This window comes from Natrix helvetica (genome assembly GCF_964273705.1).
Source record: "Natrix helvetica genome assembly, chromosome: 1".
NCBI lineage: Eukaryota > Metazoa > Chordata > Lepidosauria > Squamata > Natricidae > Natrix > Natrix helvetica.
Genome location: NC_138548.1, coordinates 83313932 through 83328806, shown reverse-complemented (window position 1 = coordinate 83328806; position 14875 = coordinate 83313932). Strand labels below are relative to the sequence as shown.

Genomic DNA, 14875 nt, shown 5'->3' with positions numbered 1-14875 from the left:
GGGTGTGTCTGTCTCTCACTCATTCACTTAATCACTCACTCTGTGTGTGTCTCTCTCTTGTCTGTCTATCTTTCTCTCCCTCCCTCCCCCTCTCTGTCTGTGTGTGTGTGTGTGTGTCAGTCTCTCTCTGATTCCCTCCCTCACTCCCTCTCTCTGTTCCTCTCTCTGTCTGTCTGTCTCACTCACACACACACACACACACACCAAAATTGGTCCTATGACTGCAGAATGCTGCAAAATACCATAAATGCAGGCCAGTTGTTGAGTGTTTCAAATGTGATTGGAACACTCAACAAGGTGACCACAGTGTGTGTGTGTGTGTGTGTGAGTGAGACAGACAGACAGAGAGAGGAACAGAGAGAGGGAATCAGAGAGAGACTGACAGAGTCTGACAGAATCAGAGAGGTACTTTTAACTACCTGGCAGCGGCGTTTTGCCTTGGGGGGCTCCTCAGAACATCCCAAGACTTCGGAGGGAAGCTTACAGCCCGGAGCAGGAGCAAAGCCCCTTTCCCAACTGGCCCTTCCTCCCTCGGAACGCTTCGGAGGGAAGCTTCTGCAAAAGCCCGGGCGAGTGACAACAAGTTCCCGCCGTTACGAAGTCTCCAAGGCTGTAATTTTCTGAGCTGGGCGTGCGCGCCTGTTTTCCACGGCGTAGAGCAGCGGCGAGATTCTGCGTGGCGAGCGATGATTCCGGGGGCCATCCGGGAAGATGAGGAACGCGAGGGGGGACCCTGCCCCCCCACTGATGGCCTCCGGAATCATCGCTCGCCGCTGCTCCACGCCGTGGAAAACAGGCGCGCGCGCACAGCTCAGAAGATTACAGCCTCGGAGACTTCGTGACTTTTGGGGCGGCCGCCCGAGAGGAGGGAGGGGAGCGGTCGCCCGGCACACAGAAGAGCCGCATTAAAGGGTGTAAAGAGCCGCATGTGGCTCGCGAGCCGCGGCTTGCCGACCACTGGTCTAGACTCTAGCAGCCTCTAGAAGTGTTTCTACATATGTTAATAGTATAACATTCTCCTGGAGAAGAAAAGGTAAAACGTACTTGAAGTTGTTCACACCTGAGGCTATCAAACCATTTTGGTATTTTTTTTAGACAAATGTTTTCTTGCTCTAGAAAAGAGATATGTAGAAAGTGTCAATATGCTACATCAGAAATATCGATAGTCCTCGACTTATGACCACAATTGACCCCAAAATTTCTGTTGCTAAATGAGACAGTTGTTAAGTGAGTTGCCCTATTTTACAACCTTTCTTGCTACAGTTAAGTCAGGGGTGTCCAAACTTGGGAACTTTAAGACTTGTGGACTTCAACTCCCAGAATTCCCCAGCCAGCATGGGTCCACAAGTCTTAAAGTTCCCAAGTTTGGACACCCCTGAGTTAAGTGAATCACAGACGCTATTAGATAAGTAACATGGTTGCTAACTGAATCTGAAGTAATTACATGGCAAAACAGTCAATATGATTTTAAAAAATGATTAATAATGAAATGTCATAGAAAATTTTGCATTGTTCTCTTTTCCGGAGTTCTTTGTCAGACTGTGTATTAGGGAAACATGTGGCAAAAGAAGGCCAATGTTAGGGCAGATGTTATGGCCATAAAACTTGCAATTTGAATTAGATTCAAAATGAAAATTGTAGATTGGATCATGTTCTTCCTAATGGTGGTTATACTGTAAAAAAACCAGTAGCTTATATTTTTTGATAAAATACATTTTTTAATGGTAACTGATGTAGTACAGTTGATATATTAAAATATAAATTACGTTTCTCATGGCTTTGGCTGGAGAACCATTTTTTCTGATATTATAACCATTTATTTAAAAAGTACTCTCAGAATCATTTTTTAATGTTAAAAGCTAGCTAACACACAAATTGTTGCTTAAGATAAAAGGCAGCACTAGGTGATCTGTGGAAAAGTAAAATAATTGTAGCCCTTTCAGTGGCTTGCTTTTCTAGATTATTTACTTACTTATCTAGGAACATTTATATGGCCGCCCAACTTACTCAGTGATTACAAAATAATGGAAATAGTTACCTTTAAAAATCACAAAGCAAAAGCTTTTGATTTTTTTATGTGATCAATAGCTTGGAAAACGTTGTTCATCTTTTTTGCCTATTTATGCTGTGCCTTCTTTTCCTCTTAAGATGGAATGTATTATGAGAATGCCTCATACAACCTTAATCGTGCTGGCTGAGACATATGGAATTGTAATCCATGACCAGTTGACTTTTGTTTCAAATTCTGATAAATCAGAGTTGTCAAACTCTTGGCCCATGGGCCGGATGCATCACATGCTGGCCATGCCCACCCCCGTTTTATTAAAGGAGGGGAAGTGGTGATATGTCACGTGACAACAACGTGATGACGTGACTTTGACACCTCTGTTATAAGTGGTCTAGACTGCCATTGCTGATAATTGTCATACAATTGCATAGTTCAATCACTTTTGCTTTCCTTGCTGTGCTGTTAATTAAATTTTATTTCTTGCACTGTCTAGTATTGGTATTAGATATTTGAGGAAATTCACCTATGTAACATACAGAAGTTCTAAAACCATTCTAAGAACTAAAGAACTAAATTTGTACAGTGAACTATTGTTACCTCCTCCAGCCCTATATTTATTCTATATTTATACTATGTATATTTATTGTTCTATTGTTTTAATATGACTGTACACCGCCCTGAGTCTCTTCTGAGAGAGGGGCGGTCTAGAAATTGAATAAAGTTAAGTTAAGTTAATTCTGTAATAATGCTAAATCATACAGACTGATTAAGTTGTTTATAAGTGCAGCTTATCTGAGTTGCTCAACATGTTTTATCAAAGAACCAAACTGCCTAAGTAGAATAAAAATACACTGCCTTACAAATGACCGCCTTCAAATTCTTCTATAATTTTTTGAGGTGAAGAGAGGCCAGCTGTTTTGTGAGAGGGCTTTCCTCAGTCTGTTTTCTGCATATTACTCAATCTTTTTCTTATTTTTTTTTTCAGATGACACAATGTGTGCTTCCTCGCATGGTGGAAAGGTGAGTCACATAAACACATCCAGACAGCCATTATTATTTATAGGGAAAAATCCTTTCTTTGAAAAATTCATTACTATGACTAATCAGTCAGGCCTCCATGTTTTATTGGCAGTGTAATGCTGTGTGAGTCATGGGATTGGGTGCATGAATCATCAGACCGTGAAAGCCTATCTTTACTTGATTCCCTTTCTTTATTTTATTTTCACTGTTTGGTGATTTCTTTTTAAAATGGAATTTAAAAGCCTGAATGACTCATCAGTGAGAACTCAACAACAAGCTGCTCTGCGGGGGTGGCAATGTTTCTGGGATGTTCCTGGGAATAACCTTAAAGCCATTCCTGACTATCACTGGAAGGAAAACTGAGAGAATAGAGAGAACAAGCTTTACTTAAATGGCAGGTACAGAAAATCCGTGCACGAAAGCAAAAGACTCTGGAATAATAGGGGGCTAAGAGATGACAACCTTTCAGTATTAGTGTAGATTGTACTTTTGGCGTTTTTCCATTTGTGCTGTTGTTACATGAGGTAGATACTTTTTCTGAAAATTAGAAATTATTGCTTGCTTAATTCCTTCCAGTTATATTCCCCCAAAATGGAAACAGAAAATCATTCTATCACAAGTATCTCTCATCTTGAGCCAGCTTGATATACTTCTTTTTGAACCATGGTATTTGGTTCTGCATTAAAGTGTCTTCTGCTGCCTGCAAATTCTTCCCTCCATTTTTCTATCCAGGCTCAAGTCTCTTCATGGTCGGAGAAAGCCAAAAACTTAGAAATGTTGGCCATTTAAAACATTTTTCCTTCTTGACTATTTAAAGGATTTATTGATTGAGCAAGATCTTCCTTGGTTTCACATAAGCTCTTTGTGAAATTAAAGTTGGTGCTGAAGTCTTCTTGTTTGGTGCAATCTCCTGGATTTGATAAGAGAGACAAAGAATATGTCTTCCCCATATCAGTTTCACAGTTTTGGAATGTGTCTGAGTTGAACTTCTACTATTTTAACACATTGATAGCTTTGCATAATATATAATCCAGTCACCTGTACAAGAATCATTGTCAGAAACTTCCAGTGGCTCAGATTTTGGTGAGAGGCAGTCTCCTGAATGATAATCTTGTGACCACAGGATACTGCGACAGTCATAAATGCAAGGATTGATCACAATCTTAAGGTTTTTTTTCTGAACTGTTAGAACTTTTAACAGTCATTAAACAAGGCAGTCAGTAAGTGGGGAGTATTGTATGTGTATGGGGCACCATCAAGAATTCTCAGGTTTGTACCTTAGACTGGGAATTTATTGTTTTTTAAAATATTTTTTTAAAAAGAAGAGCCAGGAGGAAGGTAGTAGCAGACCATTTCTATATTGTCACCCTGAAAACTACATGGCTATTTTAGGCAGTCACTAGGAGTCAAGTGCAAGGTTTTTTTATGCAAATACTTATGGATGTTATAGTTAACATTTGTATATTTTAGGCTTCGGAATATAAATTTATAATTTATATTCTGTCTTGTCTTTCAGGTCCAAGGGAATCATAATTAATATCACTTCTCTTAGTGGAGTAGCAGAAGTTCCATTTTTAACTCTTTATGCAGCAAGCAAGGTACATATATGGGGGAAACATTGTGTGTGTAATTTTTCCCATTCTTCAACTGAACTGCTTATTGGCAAATACAATATTTGCGATAGTCTTTAAAGAGGATAATGTTTTCCTTATTTCATGAAAGTGAATATAGAGACCTTGGAATTAGTCTCTTTAATTCAGATTTTTAAATGAAATGTACCTATAACTTTGTTGATATGGGACAGCCTTCTATTTAAAAATATAGTTGCCGCCTTCAGCTTTGTGCAAGGAGTCTGAATTTGGGTTGGTTCAAATGCCACTCTTTTAAGGAAGTATTTTCATGTGAGCACAATTCTTAAAACCTTCCAATTGTTTTTATGAATCTATACATTTTGATTTACAATAAGTACATAGTTTTTACTACACTGTTTCCCTGAAAATAAGACCTCCCCAGATAATAAGTCTTATCAGGATTTTGAGCACATGTGCCAAAATACGCTCTCCCAAAAATACTTAAACACATGTGCAGCCAGTCCCCGCTATTTCCTCTGGTTGCTTGCAGTGCAAACAACATGAAGTGAGGAAGCGGGGGCAAAGGGAGGGGGGAACATGCCCACATACCCTTACCTAACAGCCATTCCTGCAACTCTAACCACCATGCCCTTTCTGTCACGCTAATGGCTGCCGCAAAAAGAGTGGTAGGCCCAGCGACGTGCAACACAGCAGCAGCCATGAGGTGATCATGCTCGCCGCCTCCTGCACCTCAAAAATAATAAGACCTCCCCGAAAATAAGGCCAAGCACTTATTTTGGGGGGTCAAAAGAAAATAAGACCCTGTCTTATTTTCAGGGAAACACGGTATTTGTAGTTAATTATGGTTTCCAAAGCCTAGTTTCTTTCAAGTAATCATAGCAAATGTTAATAATAAATTACACTTCAGACAATACTGTAAACTGCAGTTATTCTAAAACCAACATCCCTGCTATTCTGGCAGCCACATTAGAAGAAAGAGGAGGAAACATGTGAGCATAGTGTACTAATTATATAAACATTCTCAGCTATGGAAGCTCAGTAGCTAACGCTGGCTCAGTCATATTGTGTCTGTCAAAACTACCATTTTAGGCTTATTGCAAAAAAAATATTGGAGGAGGGAATGCTTTGTTTTTTAACTGACATGTTGCTTAAAAATATAAATCAAAAGTATAAAATGCTTAAGTAGCACTAAATAATAAAATAAATGTAACTAACAAATGTAAAAAAACACAAAAACACTTCACTAAGCTTACAAAAATATAATAGAATATATTTTATATACTTAATTTATATTACCACTGAATAATTTAATACCACTTTATAATGCCTCGGTAAGGCCATACTTGGAATACTGCGTTCAATTTTGGTCACCACAACATAAAGAAGATGTTGAGTCTCTAAGAAAGAGTGCAGAGAAGAGCAACAAGGATGATTAGAGGACTGGAGGCTAAAATATATAAAGAATGGTTGCTGAAATTGGCTATGTCTACTTTAATGAAAAGAAGGGATTGCCACAAAGAAGATGGAGTCAAGCTATTCTCCAAAGCACCCAAGGGCAGGACAAGAAGCAATGGATGGAAACTAATCAAGGAGAGAAGCAACCTAGAACTAAGAAGAAATTTTCTGACAGTTAAAACAATTAATCAGTGGAACAACTTGCCTCCAGAAGTTGTGAATGCTCCAACACTGGAAGTTTTTAAGAAGAGATAGGACAACTATTTGTCTGAAATGGTATAGGGTTTCCTGCCTAAGCAGGGGGTTGGACTTGAAGACCTCCAAGGTCCCTTCCAACTCTGTTATTCTATTACAAGTATTAATCACATTTCCCTACAATGTACATAACTCCTAGTTTAAAATGCTATTTTCCACATTACATGGTTTACAGTTAATGGCAAGGTATATAAAATTTACAGTACATAATTTATTTTCAGTCTCATATTGTACATTCCTATCACTATGTTTTTTTACATGTATTTAGGTTTTTGGAAATTTCTTTTCTCAATCCATCAGCATGGAATACAGAGACAAAGGTATCCTTGTGCAGGTTAGTGTGATTGATCTGTTTTGATACTGTATGTGTAATTAACCTTGATATTATGGGATGCTAAATATTAAAATACACTCAAATTATTCCTTATCTGAAAGACAATTGTAGGTACCATTGCCAAAAATAAATTAGTAGACAGTTCCTTGAATCAAAGTATTTTCATTATAGTGCTGACTTTAGGAAATACCATCTTTAAAGCTTTATTCTGCTAATTGTCCAGCTGATAGAGAGCTTTTAATTAAATTGGGGTTTTTTTATTTACTTTTACTGCAAGAGTTATGTGACCATTTTTGAATTCTATTTTTTAGCATTGGCATTATACTCATCACATTGGGTCTTGGATGAGTACTTCAGCATCTTTCCATGTAAAGTTTAGAGTCTTCCATGAACATCCTTTGCCATATATTTTAAGGGCAACTTCTTGGTTGTTTGGCAGAAGGGGGAGTCCTTGTCATTGCCATCTTGGGGATTCGATCATTCTCCACTTTCAATACTTTTTTGAATTCTATTACTACTTAATTTGGGGTTGCAAATGTCCTTTGCCCAATTGACTTAAAGTTGTAGGGTCACATGTTGCCCCCCTTTTCCTGGCTAGAAGGTTACCTTGCATCTTAGAAAATGAAGTTAAAATCTACTGTCCTCCTTCAACAGCCTCTTCAGTAGGGTATTTCCATTTACAACAGTCACACTCGATTTCATTGAGGGCTGCATTAGGGTTGTGTTTGATTCCCGAGCTCCGTTTTCAACTGCGACGGCCTGCTGTAACCTGCCAGCGAAAACTCAGCTTGGGAGTGCTGCCCGCGGCCCTCTCTACCTCCGTTTTCGGCTGTGATGGCCTCCTGCAACCCTATGCTAGCAAAAAAGCAGCTTGGGAGGGCTACCCTCCCGAGCTCCATTTTCGCTGGCAGAAGGACTGGTCCTTCGCTGTTTCTAGCACAGCCTCGCAGGCCAGTTCTAAGCACCCAGCGGGCCGGATCCAGTCCCCAGGCCTTGAGTTTGACACCCCTGATTTATAGCATTTTCTAACATCAAAAACATCCAAAAGAAAGTATAGTGAAAAATTAGATATATCAAAAGAGCATGAGAAGCAAAGGCTGTGAAGACATGCCACATCCCCCAAAATGACAAAAATTTAGAGCAATTATTTAACTCTTCTAAATAATTTATTTTCCACTGCATGTGAGAAGATGTTTTTAAAAACATCCAGAAGAGGATCACTGGGGCTGCAATGCAAGCGACTACACCACCCTGATTGCAGGGAAGCTATACCTATTAGATTGGTCCGCCCCAAGTAACTAATGGAACAAATTAGGTTTCAGAAGTAGCTTGGGGTTGTTCTGTAGGGCTTGCTGCATATCTGATTGAGGTCCTGACAACATTGGTTGCACTTTTAGATGGCATCTGTGAAAACAGGATAAGAAGGTACACTCTTGGGTCTTTCAGGCCTTTCAAACATGACCTCTGGAATGGTGGTGGAGTTGGTGGCACAGTGTTGTGCTTGTTTTTCCTTCTTCCAGGAAAAATGAGGAAAAATGTGCATAACACTGTGCCAAACTATTAAAAAAAATAATTACACAGCTAAGTAAACAGCAAAAAAAAAAAGATTTTTTTTAACCTTCGGAAAACATGATGATCTGAAAAAATGAAACTAAATTAATCAAACTTTAAAACGCTTATTAAATTGAAAAGGGGTAAGTTAGGAATAAGAGCCAATTTAGTATAGTGATAGGCATCACGCTAGAAACATGAAGACTATGAGTTCTAATCCTGCCTTAAGCACAAAGCCAGCTGGTTGACCTTGTAGCATTGCTCTCTCTCAGCCCTAGAAAGGAGGCCATGGCAAACTACTTTCAAAATGTCATGCCCAGAAAACTGCAGGGACTTGTCCAGGCAATTTCCAAAAATCGGACACAATTGAATGGAGGAAAAAATAGCAATATCTGTTAATATGGAATTTTTTTAAAGTAACATCCTGAAGACCAGTTTTTAAGTGAAAAACTGCAAAATGATATAACTTTTAACAGTATTACAACATTTAATATTTTATACTTTGGTACTACCCAGTGCGATAATGCTGTTTGAAAATTAAATTTCCATTTCAAAATACCTCAGTACAATGTTTGTAATGAATTAATCCATGATACATAATCTACGTATGTAATATCAGATAAGTTGATCTTTAACTCAGGCATGTATGAACAAAGGAGATCATTTAATGTTGCATCTAAATCAATTATTTATTGTAGCAAAGTAAGCCAACTACAATTGGAACCAGCAACTGTATTATTTAATGAAGCTTTTGCTAAGTGGGAAATCACATTTCCTCATGCCCCCCTCCCTTTGGAATGCTTACCCTGATGTTGGGATAGCTAACTCAAAATTTGCAAGAATAATTAGTTTCATGCCTTCCTCTTTTGTTTGTCTCCTAACTACTTCCCCACTCTTCAATGCTCATTCCAGCTGGGTGCTGGGATGCTTTCAGTGCGTAGAAATAATCCTTAATTTAAGACTACAGTTGGGATCAGAATTTTCATTGCTAAGCAAGACAGTGGTTAAAGAAACCTGGGCCCAAAACATAACTGAATGTGGGCTACCACTTCAGGATAGCTCTTTAATCTACCAGTTCCCCATTGGAAGTTTATAATCGTGTTCATGTAATGACATGAATGACACTGAATATCACACATTTGGGCCTAAAGTTAGTTTTTCAGCACTGTCATAATTTCAAATGGTCACTGAATGAAGTTCTTGGTAAGCGAGGACTACCTATGTTAACCATATGATTCTTATCATAATATGTTGTCACTGTAGCAGTTTCTATATTTAAATTGTAACATATGTCTGTTATAACTCTTAAATAAGACTTTAAGACATTGTACAGGTACAAACCGCTAGATATAAATTTAATAAAATAATGTTCTTTCCTTTTCAGACTGTTCAACCATATTTTGTCGTGACAAAAATGTCTAAAATTCGTAGAGCAAACATATACAAACCCACTCCTGAACAATATGTAAAATATTCCCTCAATACTCTTGGTCGGGAAACGGTAACTTGTGGATATCCAACTCATTCTTTTTTGGTATGTATATTTAAAGAGAGATTAGAATTTCCAAGTGTGTCTATAACTTGCTTTCATTTATCAATCCATTCATATCTTGGTCTTTAACAACTTAGTAACAGATCTTTTTCTGCCTCTGTTTCTTAGAAATGGTTGGGATCAAGTGTGTTCCCTGAATGGTATGTCAGAAAAGCAATAAAAGAAACAGTCTTAAAATCAAGAGCTTACCATTTAAAGAAACTAAAGGAAAACTAAGCTACATTGCCTGAACAAGAATGTTGGTATTTTGAAAAATCTACTTTGAAGAATCAAATACTTTGCCCTATGTTATAGTTTTTGTATGGGATATTCTGAGGGAAACTGGAGAATGGTATGAAGAATATATATATATGGAGAGGTGTAGAAAAATTAGTTAACAATATCTACATTATATACTACTCTGAAACCATTCTATTAAAATGTTTTGTATTATATAATTATTAAACAATATTTTCAATTGTTTTACTGAAGCGCATTAGTAGTGTTTCAGATAGGTTCATTTTGAGAAATGTGATTGAAATTGAAATATAACAATTTGGCATTTGTAACATCACTACCAATAATAGAGTCACATTACTTCTGTATTTTAAACTAAAAGTCTTTATTTCCTCAATGTTGATATTTCAAGAAATATCCCTTATTGAAATTGAGCTTTTAAAAATTACAAGATTGGCTATAGGATCTATCTCGTTAACATGAATGTTAATGTTCATTATGTAATAGTCAGCTTTAGGCATCACAATAATGCTTTATTTGTTACAAAGGTAGCTAAATACTGTATAATGCTGGCACTGACTTCATATGTTTACAATGTTTGTTTTTTACTAATCACAATACTGTGAGTAAAATTGTACTTTGTGTGAACTGTCATATCAAATATTTAAAAATATTTGCAACAGCAGACAGGATTTTGATTACCTGGATGTTCTCTTAATATAAATGTTTATGGGTTGGGACCAGGAAGTGCTTGTGAAATTCCATCTCTATAACAAGGTGGGGGAGCTCTTTGAGTGATATGAGATGTATTATAGAAGGCTGCAACACAAAGGATAATGATAGAAAGAAGATAAACATGTCTGGACAGCCTGTCTTCTTCCATAAGAATTCTTGCCTCCAGAATTAAAAGAAGTCACACCAAATGTTGAGAATACATTTAACAAGGATTTGTTATTCCTTTATTGTAACTTAATGAAATGAAAAATTGCCTTCTTAAGACTTGTAGTTTTATCTGTCATTACATGAAAATTAAGATTTGACTTTTTATTTCCTTAAATCTTATTATTTGTACCTTTGGAACAAATAAAAAGAAAATGCTTTAACATGTTATGGGCTTCCTTCCTTTATTGAAAACTCATTTGTCTTCTGAGCCTGGCAAATATATTCAGGGGAGATTCATGGTAGTTCAATCTTTGCCTGAGTAGGAAAAGGAAAAAGTGCACACAACCATTCCCTTTGCTTTATTGGGCGCAGTGGTCTTTATCGGTAGGCATACAAATAATCATTTCTGCAAATTAATTTCAGCATGTTTTATAGATGCTAGAGACTCTATAACTGAATTTGAATATTGTCCTTTGAAGAGTAACTTAAGACTGATATGAAAGTAAATATGTGTTTAAACTTTATTGTACATAGAAAAGAAACAAAAACCGATGCAATGGTGCTGATTAGGAATCAGAAACTGGTTTTGTCCAGAATGGCTGTATTTTTTACTGGATAGTTATTGAAGGACACATTATGACAATTTATATTTATAGAATATTATGCAAAATATCTGCTGGCATGCCTATATAATAATGCATATTTAGAATGAAATCTATAACATTTTATGATTAAAATAAACTATGAAGGTTTTTCTGTTATTTACTTAGATTATATATACATATGTATACATACATAAATATATATCTCACACACACAGTTTGATTGATATAACAGTAGTTGCAAAAGAGATTTAAAGGGTGCAGACAGATATGGAAAAAATAAAATGGGAATTTTTTTTAGGTTTTCTTTAGAATTGAAAGTAAAATTTATTTTAATTGATAAATGCAATGGTTAACATGAAAAACGTCGGAATTATATCAAAATTATAAAGTAACATCTAAAAGAGTTCTGTATAGAAGCTTATTTTAATATAGGCAAATTATCAATTTATCCATGAAAATTATATAACAGGGAAGAGACTAGAAAGTGCTGATTGTAATAGTACTTTGAATTTACAAAATGAGGTTAGATATAAGATTTATGTTGCAAGAATGTGTATCTTGCCATTTGTGGCTTGGTCACCTGCCTTCTGCCAGAATGGATTGACTGCTGAACTCTTTGGATCTTCATTACCAACATCTTGGCTTTGTAGCCTGAATGGATTATTTTTTTCTTCTTCTTGATCTTGGTTTCCAGTAGATTATTATTGGCTATGGACTTGGTAATGTCTTTCAAAATAATAAAGGGTTATTTAGATCAGAATAGTCATGAAATCTCAGAAGAGAGATTAATTCAGTATGAAATTGATGGCTTGGTGACTTTGGACTAGTTATTCTCTCTCAATTCAACTCATCTCACAGGGTTGTTGGTGGGGAAGAAATAGGTGGAGGAAGGAATATTATGTTCACTGCTTTGAATTATTTGTAAAACTAATAAGGTAAATGAAAATGGACAAATGACGCAGGATGCAGAGAATTAAAAAATAATTGTTCTGTTTCATCTCTGGTTTCTGTATTTCTCCTGGTACTTTTATAGTTACACTGTAAATTCTTTTTGTGTATGAATGTCAGTTAAAATAATGCATATATCCTGGAAAAATCCACAGCCTGGCTTGCATCTCTAACAGTACCAAACAGTCTTAGAAAAGAAAGAACTGTCACTTATTTATGCATCTCATACAAGTAGTCCTTGACTTCCAACTGTAATTGATGCCAGAATTGTGCTTCTACGTCCTTGTGATCACAGAATGCTGCAAACAGCCATAAATGTGAGCCAGTTGCTAAGTGCCCCAAATGTGATCACATGACTGGGATATACACGGCCTCCAGTTTGACACCCCTACTGACTCTTTCATCATTGTAAAGCAGGATATACAATTGTTATTTACCATTTGCCTATTCACTAACATTTGCAATCATAAAATGAATACCTGAGAATACTCAGGGGAGATGGACCGCATAAATATTTAATAAATAAAATAAATACAGCACTTTTTGGTCACTTGTGGACATACAAAGTGGTGAAGATTTTAAGTCATGCAATTGGGCACATTCTCATCTATTTCAGTATTTGCTAACTCAATTATAGAACATAACTACCACGAATATTGAGAATCCTCTATATATAAAAATAAACTTTGCCAAATAAAGAAAACAGTCCCAACTTTATATTACACAAAAAGCCCTAAAATGCTGGCCTAGCTCATGTGAGAATCACAGCACATCAGTGTAAAGAGGATTTACAGAGAATGCCATTGCAATTATTTGAACCTGAAAGCAATGACGCATGTTGTTAACTAGTGTGTGTCTTAACACACAAGGGATACTTTTTATATTTCCTTCCCAGAATTCAGTGAAGGGCTGCTTCAATAAGAAATTGTATAATACTAGTGCTTAGAGATAAAGCAGAGTATAACATGTGGCTGGCTTCATTTTGTTTTGGCTTAGTGCAGGTATTCTCAAGCTGTTGGTTTCACCCCCCCCCTAAGAGGGCACAAGGAACTTAAAAAGTATTTTAAAAACAAATCTTGCTAATGGAAAATAGGAACATTTATCAACACTTGTTCAGGATTTGTTCCCCACTTTGCTTACAGAAGCCAATTGTGGGTTTGTCTAAGGAAGTCAAAATATTCTAACACTAGCTCAGACAAAGTTGAGGTATCTTAGTTCCAGCTCTCAGCTTTACCTGCAGTGGGCAGTTACAATACTAGTTACACAACCCTTCAACATAAATGATTTAGTTTACAATAACATCACACACACACAGGATTTCTCTTCCTTTTCCTTATACTGGCAAATGCCAGCTTCCATATTTCTGTGGGCTCTTTATATGAAGCAGGGTGGGGTGTGATGGTGAAGGGGATTTCACGTTCCAGGTGTATGCTTTTTCAGCTTTCCAGTAAATATTTAAGGCCCACAGTACTGTCAGCTGTTGTGCAATTTTGATACATCACAGGCATTGTATTGCTGTCTTTGGGGGGAACTGCATGGTGCCCAGTGAAGCTGGAACCTAGAACCAGAGGGCAAGGGATTTGCCCATATCATTTTTAAATAGTCCGCAAGTGTTGATCCTAGCTATATTGGTAAACTGAGTTCACTTCCAGTCTAATGGCAAAATGTAGCAGATTGCATCAATCCTGCTTAGGACAATTTAAGTCTTAACTCCTTTAGTGAGTGTGAAATGAGGGAAGATTCACAGATGTGGCAAAAGGATGTGGTCAGGATGTGTCTTCACGCAACAGTCTGCAACAAAGCTCTTAAATAATGTCCCAGGTGTTCACACCACTTCTCCCTTTAGCGTCAGGGCTGGTTGTTAGGTTTGGGTTGATCACTAGCAGCCTGCAAAACGTTAGGCTTTTCTCTGCTTGCTTCTGAATGTGCATCAAAATGTGTTTTTTTTAGTGAACACAAACATAGCAAAAGATGTAAGTCACAATCTGACTAAAGCTTTTAGGTTTATCCAGTTTCCCTCTCCAGTAAGCATGTCTTGCTTTTGAGTAAAACAAGTCAGGTCAAATTATAAATCAGGAATTCCACGCACACTTAATCTCTAAGAGAACTGTAAACGCGGCGAAAAGTTAATTCTTTCTCATTTTAAAGCCTAAAATGCAAAACTGCTAACACCATTGGTGAAAACTTGGGGGTAAAAGCTATCATAAGCATTTCTCCTCAGAATGCCAGTTGCTAAGGAACAGCAGCCGCTCAGATCCTGCCGTAAACCCCTTAGTCATCTTCTGGGGAGGAGGGGACAACACGGGATGGGGACCCGGAAAAGTTTTCCAACGAGCATCGCAAGGTTGCTCTGCGGAAAAGCCGAGTTCAAGAATTTTTCCAAGACAATGAGCGCAGCCCCGCCTCCCGCTCCTCACGTTCCGATCCGCGGATAGGAGAGGAGACGCAACGGTGGGC

The 14875-nt window shown here is 37.3% G+C and overlaps 1 protein-coding gene across 1 annotated transcript in view; it reads left to right on the top strand.

Moving 5' to 3' along the window:
• The window catches only part of HSD17B12 (hydroxysteroid 17-beta dehydrogenase 12), a 78160-nt gene extending 67069 nt beyond the window's left edge, over positions 1-11091 (top strand). The window contains exons 7-11 of the mRNA XM_081934144.1: positions 2994-3028; positions 4545-4626; positions 6599-6664; positions 9600-9749; positions 9876-11091. Of these exons, the coding sequence (XP_081790270.1) occupies positions 2994-3028; positions 4545-4626; positions 6599-6664; positions 9600-9749; positions 9876-9983 (441 nt within the window). The 3' untranslated portion in view covers positions 9984-11091. The remainder of the gene's footprint in view (positions 1-2993; positions 3029-4544; positions 4627-6598; positions 6665-9599; positions 9750-9875) is intronic.
• Positions 11092-14875: the final 3784 nt, after the last annotated feature.